The 6,481-nt window shown below is 54.3% G+C and overlaps 1 protein-coding gene across 2 annotated transcripts in view; it reads right to left on the reverse strand.

Annotated features, from left to right (window-relative positions):
* Nucleotides 1-6,481, reverse strand: part of TAB1 (TGF-beta activated kinase 1/MAP3K7 binding protein 1) — a 50,831-nt gene that overhangs the window by 22,701 nt on the left and 21,649 nt on the right. For both annotated transcript variants that reach the window (XM_011964196.1, XM_011964195.1), the window contains exons 2-7: nt 4,446-4,582; nt 3,913-4,066; nt 2,689-2,775; nt 2,021-2,159; nt 1,031-1,144; nt 255-366 (exon numbers count right to left, since the gene is read on the reverse strand). In XM_011964196.1, coding sequence (XP_011819586.1) covers nt 255-366; nt 1,031-1,144; nt 2,021-2,159; nt 2,689-2,775; nt 3,913-4,066; nt 4,446-4,582 — 743 coding nt within the window. The remainder of the gene's footprint in view (nt 1-254; nt 367-1,030; nt 1,145-2,020; nt 2,160-2,688; nt 2,776-3,912; nt 4,067-4,445; nt 4,583-6,481) is intronic.

A 6,481-nucleotide genomic window follows, 5' to 3' on the forward strand; every position in this document is an offset into this window, starting at 1 on the left:
TTTGCTTGGGCTCTGAACTACTTTGACTGTACATCTGTCACTGGGGTCTATGGTCTGCATCTGCCCCAGGCCTTCTGGACCTTTTTTTTTTTTTTTTTGAGACAGGGTCTTGCTCTGTTGCCCAGGCTGGAGTGCAGTAGCATGATCATGGCTCACTGTAGCCTCAACCTCCTGGCACAATCAATCCTCCCATCTTGGCCTTCCTAGTACCTTCTGTTCTTTCAAGCACAAGGGACAGCTGGGCTGGCACCTACCTGAGAAGGTCAATGTCCGTGTAGCCATATTTGACCTTGTAATCCCCGATCCGCCGGGTGCTCTCCTGCCCACAGATGATCCCCACCTGCTTGATCTTCCCGGCGTCCAAGCCTATGGAGGGAAACAACGCAATAATCCTGCTCCTCGTTCACAAAGAGGAACACAAAGAAGGGGACAGGCAAGAAGGCAATAAGGACCCACTGAATAGGAAATGAAGACAACACCAGGACGCTTGGGAGAGCCCCTGGCGTCCTCAGTCCCCACGCCCGTCACAACATGCCTCACTCCGAGCCCCTCCTCCAGGCACCACCCAGCACGGAGCAGCTTGCCTGCCATCTCCCAGCCCATCCCGTGTGTCCCACATCTGCCTGGAGCTCACTGGGAAGGGAAGGAGCAGCTTGGCAGCAGCTGGGCTCCCTGGACTTCTTTGGCCTCTTTCAGTCTCCATCAATAACAGTAAATGCCTGTGTGCCAGGCACTCCAGGAAGAGTTTCACATGCAGTAACTCTGAATCTTCCTAGCATCCCGGGGTAGGTTACTATTATCCTTATTACACGGAGTGGGGGGGAACGGAGGCAGAGAAAACTTAAGTAAGTTCCAATCACCAACCAGTAAGCAGCAGAGCTGGGATTGAACCCCAGGCAGACTGGCTAGGGAGCCCAAGGTCGCAGCCCCTCTACCACACGCCTCTCTACCAAAGGCAGGTGAAGGGTGAGCCCACAGGGATCAGCTTCCACTCCCACTCACCCCTCGGCCAGGTATTCTCCCCACTTACCCAGCTGCGAAAGGCGGAAGAGCTCATCCTCGTTCTCTGTGGTGTGGTCCACGTTCAGCTGCGTCACCTGCAACCCGTCCACTGTCGATTTGCATAAAAGTGCACGGTTTGTACCTGTGGCAGAATGGGAACAGCTAAGCAAAGACCAAGCAGAGAGAGAAATAGGACATACTGGGAAGGCAGAGAGGGAAAAGGCAGGCATCTCACACGTGGAAATACCTGAAATGGGCAAAACAGGCTCAGACCAACGAGGTGAGTCACCAGTTAGGGACAGTTGATGATACGAAGGAATTGGGTTTAACTTTTTCAGAGTAATCACAGGATTATGATCTTATAAAACAGAACTCTTCTCTAGAGATACAGACTGAAATATTTACAGAACACATGACAGTGTCTGGTGTTTGCTTCAAAATAGCGAACGTGGGGACAAAAGGCCACAGGTAAAAGAAGGCTGGCCACAGTTGATAACTGCTGGGGTTGGGGATGGGCACATGAATGTTCATTAAATATCAGTCACTCTATTGTTCTATATTGTGGAAAATTTTCCACGAGAGTATTAAAAAAAAGGCAGTATCATCAGAGGGGTCTCCACAGAGTTCTTTCTACTGCAACCTGCACCTACGTGTCTGGCTTCTCACAAACCCCAATGCCCCTGTCACCTAGCCCCATCTCGCAGCTGTTCACGCGAATGCTGGTTGGTTTGTCATGGCCAGGTAACCTCTTCCAGAAGCAGTAGCCCCGACTCGCCCAGAACGAGTTAAGAAGCAGAATAGGGACTAAAGGTCAGGACACTTGCCTCCCATCCCGTCCCTTCTCCCTTCCAGCTGGGACTGAGGCATCACTGTGGAGAGGGACATACCCAAATGGTCTCAGGAGACCCTGGCTTTAAAGTGCGTGAAGTCTCTGGAAAGCAGATTATCAAATAACGCACCAGCCCCTGTGGCTGACCTCTCCCCAACCCTCCCTGCCCTGGGACAGGAGGGGGCTCACCAACATTGGCGACGTAGAGCTTATTGTTGAGAAGGACCGCCACAACGGCCATGGCCCCTCCCGAAATTTCCCTCTCCAGCGTCTTGAGTCTCTCAAGGATCTTCTGATACTGAGGAGGCAGCTGGTGCTGAGGCACCCCCTACAACCGTCAGCAGAGGGTCAGGGCGGGACGGAACTCTGGACCGTCCTCCCAGCCTCTCCCTCTCTGTTCTTAAGAGCAAAGATCCGAGGGCCCGGAGGACAGACAGACAGATGGTCCACGGCACAGCCAGGATGAAGCCTGTGCTGCACTTCCAGGGAGAGGTTCTTCCAGGAAAGCCGGAGATGGCCTAACTCACAGCACGGAGGTCAGCGCTCCAGGTGGCAGTGGGCAATGTGAGCAGGTGGGTGACAAGGGTGGGGAACCATTCAGGTTGAACCACTGCGAAAAGCCCTTTCTCATGCCCACCACTGCCCAGCCACTGTTGAGCTTTAGCGTGTAGCTGCCCACAGCAGGGCAGCGAGGTCCCTCACCTGTGGCCGCCCACCAGGGTCCCCCATCAGGAACTGCTCCCTCCCTAACTCCTGCTGCTCTGGCCCAGTCATGTTAAGACAAAGTAGATGAGTCCACGCTCCCTGCAAAGCTGGACCTGGATTTGACTCCCCTGGGTGTCAGCTGGGGAAATTACCTCTGGCAATTGCGACTGGAGGCTTGCCTTCTCAGCCAAGGCATCATCAATGGACTCCAGGAAGCTCCTCTCTACCACATCGAAGGCCTAGAGGGACACAGGACAGGGCAAAGGCTGGTTCAAAACACCACTGTCACTGGTGCTAAAATGCCCTCTATTCATAATAGCAACAGGTTCGCTGTATTCACTGCAGGTCCTCGTGTGATGGGGCTTTCCACGTGTCAGGCCTGCCTCTGGCCCAGCACTGCAAGGCACCAGCTGCTTCCTGGAGATCACTGTCTTTGACAAAGGCCTTCAGCCCCGTGGGGGTGTGCGCCCTGCAGAGGCGGCACTGTAGAGGGCTGGGCCAGGAGACAGTGTGGAAGCTAAGAGCAAAAGCTTGGCGTAGGCCTGGCTGGTGTGACCTCTGGCCCCCTCACTCTCACACAATGGAGGTTAAGTGTTGTTCCGGGGTGAGGTAAGACAGTCCACCCTGGCACTCAGCAAGGCACCTGCTCAGAGAAACTGCCAGGCCTATGACAGCTCATATGATTACTACAACTTCTTCCTGGGAGCCTTCTGTCAAACCCTGCTGGCCCCAGCACACTAGTACACTGACACCTTCTCCCCAGTGTGAGATCTGCTGAGAATCACTGGCAATGGAGCCTGAGGCTGCAAAGGGCAGGAAAAGGCTGGCACCACTGTTCTCCGGGAACAGAAGCCCATCCTCTCATCTAAAATGGGCCTGAAACATGCTCCTGAAAGGAGATGCCGGGAGGAAAGCTCCCAACAGCACAAGCAGAAGGGTGGAACCAGACAACGAGGGCAGCAGCCCCTCAGAAGCGGGAGGCAAGGTCTTTCCTGAACGCCCAGGGATGCCTCCTGCACCTGGAGGCTGAGCACCTGACCACATAGGAAAGAAAGGGGTAGCTCTAAATGATCCCATTTCTACCAGGCCTTGCCCTGTTCCCACCTCACACCTCTCTCCAAGCTCACATCCCTAAATGCCCCCCGTCTCCAGCAGTACCTCCCCTGCCAGCCATTGAAGGCCTGCTGCTCACTGGCTGGTCCTGGACTCCTGCTGGGTGGCGGGGGAGGCCTTCGCTGGGAGCTGTTCCTCCACCGGGGTGAAGGTGCCAGCGGGATCTTCACACCAACCCTGGCAACATGCTAGCGATGCAGGGCCCAAGCCCTGGGGTGGGGGACATGATGTGGCTGGGTCATTGCCAGCCCCAGCACCATTACCTGCAGCAGCACGCGCCGCACATCGGCCTCGGCATGCTCGGCATTCAGCTGGCCCAGTAGGAGCTCTGCGGACAGCCGCTGGGCCACAAAGTTGGTCACCCGGTTGCCATCGTAGCCGTTGAAGACCCCATACAGGAAGCAGTTGTTCTCACTCCTGGAAGAGGGAGAGGGCAGAGGGAGGCCTGAGGCCAGGGTCTCATGGAGGTGGAGGGAGAAAGGGAAGGGAATTGGGGGAGGCTAAAGCTACAGCAGCTGCAGCTTCAGGGGCCCTCTTGGGTCCCCTGCTTTGGCCATCATTTCACTCTGGCTATGACCTTCTGAGATACCCTCCTCCCCATGCTTGCGCTACCCCATCAGAGCAGGCCCTAGGCTGGTCTGAAGCCCAGCAGTGTAAAGGACAGCAGCAGAGGCCACCTCTCACTGGCCACATGTCACTGGCAAGCCCATACGAGAAAGCTGCAAGGTCGGTGTCTTTCCTTGCTTGCAAACCAACCAACTCCCTGGGCCCAACACAGAAACGCTGGCACACACACCTGAACTTGAGCCAGCTGTCCTCTGGTGGGTGGCTCTCAGTGCCCTTGCCATCAGCAGAGTAGCTGCGGTTGGAGGCTGAGCCAACCCCAGAGAGGTGGCAGAGTGGCAGGTCATCTGTCCAGCTTGGCTGCTGCTCCTGGGGAAGGACACCAGGAAGCCGTGAGGTGCCACCGCGTCTGCAGGGTAGACCCCACTTCACCTACTCCTTCTGCAACAAAAAACTAGCAGGCCAGCAGCCCTACACAGAGGGTTCCACTTCCTTCTGAAAAACAATAATGTTTGTATGAACAAACACCTGCAGAAGGGTTTGCTGTGTTAATGGCTAATCTACAAACTGGTTCCCCAGGAAAACTGAAAGACTCCAGCATTCCCAAATGTCAGGCACAGCAATGGCCTCCAGGAGTGAGCTGTTATGAAACCTAGTGAAACACACAAATGTCACAGACCCTTGGCAGGAAACTCTGGGGACCCCACCTCTTACTGCACTGGCTCCAAAAGCACACTAGAGAGGAATCCCTTGAGCACTGGTTACCAACACTGCAGGCTGTAGGCCCCACCCTCAGAATGAATGATCTGGGCAGGGCCCAGGACATCTGCAGCACAAGCCGCTCCCCATGGGTGATGCTTTCAGGTGACCTAAGACCCAGCCTGGAGAAACTCCAACTTATAAGCTAGTCTCAGTCACTCTTCTGGCACTGGGACCTCCAAGCGCCAGGGAGAGTAACTGAGACTGGCTTTTAAGTCAGAGTTTATGAGCTAGTTTATAAGACATCCTCATGCCACCCCCAGAGTCCTCTCCCATCTCCCCTGCCACATCCTTCCCTCCCAGTCCTGAATGCCTGCAGCCTGTCCATCCTCTGCTCTTTGCCTCCACATGAACACCCCCCTTCTTCTTCCCTAGCAATTCCCCGGGTCCTTTGGGACTCTCTGGCTCAGGAGTCAACACCTCAAGAGGTCTTCCTTCAGGATGACCCTCCCCAGGATTGGCTGATGGCCCTCTCACATACCCCAGTGGCACCCTGGTCCCGGCACCCCTACCTGTCTGCAACGCCCATTCCACCCCATAGGATCTCAAACCAGGCTGTTCAGCATAGTCACTGCAGAGCTTTAAACACACTCACACAGCGGTCCAGGTCCTGGCCCCAGCCCCGGCCCAAACACAATTTCTGAATTTCCCAAATCTCCCTAGGGTACCTCCTGAGCATCCGTATTTTTTAAGCCCCAGGAACAACTTTGACGCAAGGCCCAGGTGCGATTCCCTGCCTCTCCCGGAAAGCTTGCCCCAAATCTGGGATCCTACCTGAGAACTGCACCTTGTTCACAAGGGCACTCCCAGGACCACCATGCAGAACTAGAGCAACCTGGAATAACTGAGAGAACCACAGCTCAATTTCAAGGAAAAGAAAATTTGTATTGGCTGGGTGCAGTGGCTCACGCCTGTAACCCCAGCACTTTGGGAGGCTGAGGTGGGCAGACCATTTGATGTCAGAAATTCGAGACCAGCATGGCCAACCTGGTGAAACCCCATCTCTGTCTCCGTTAAAAACACACAAAAATTAGCCAGGCGTGGCAGTGCAAGCCTGTAATCCCAGCTACTGGGGAGACTGAGGCAGGAGAATCGCTTGAACCCAGGAGTCGGAGGTTGCAGTGAACCGAGATCATGCTACTGCACTCTAGCCTGGGTGACAAGAGTGAGATTCTGTCTCAAAAGAAGGGAAAAAAGTATTGACAGCTTTATTGAAATATTAAACAAACACAAGCTAGAGCAATCGATAAAAGAAAGAAATACAAGGCATCCAAATTGGCAAGGAAGACGCTAAATGATCTTTGTTTGCAGATGACATAATCTTACATTTGGAAAAACCTAGACTCCACCAAAAAACTATTAGAACTGATTAAACAAATTCAGTGAAGTTCCAGGATATGGGCTGGGTGCAGTGGCTCACACCTGTAATCCCAGCACTTTGGGAGGCCCAGGCAGGTAGGTGGTTCACAAGGTCAGAAGATCGATACCATCCTGGCTAACATGGTGAAA

This window comes from Colobus angolensis, unplaced genomic scaffold (genome assembly GCF_000951035.1).
Source record: "Colobus angolensis palliatus isolate OR3802 unplaced genomic scaffold, Cang.pa_1.0 Scaffold65, whole genome shotgun sequence".
Classification (NCBI taxonomy): domain Eukaryota; kingdom Metazoa; phylum Chordata; class Mammalia; order Primates; family Cercopithecidae; genus Colobus; species Colobus angolensis.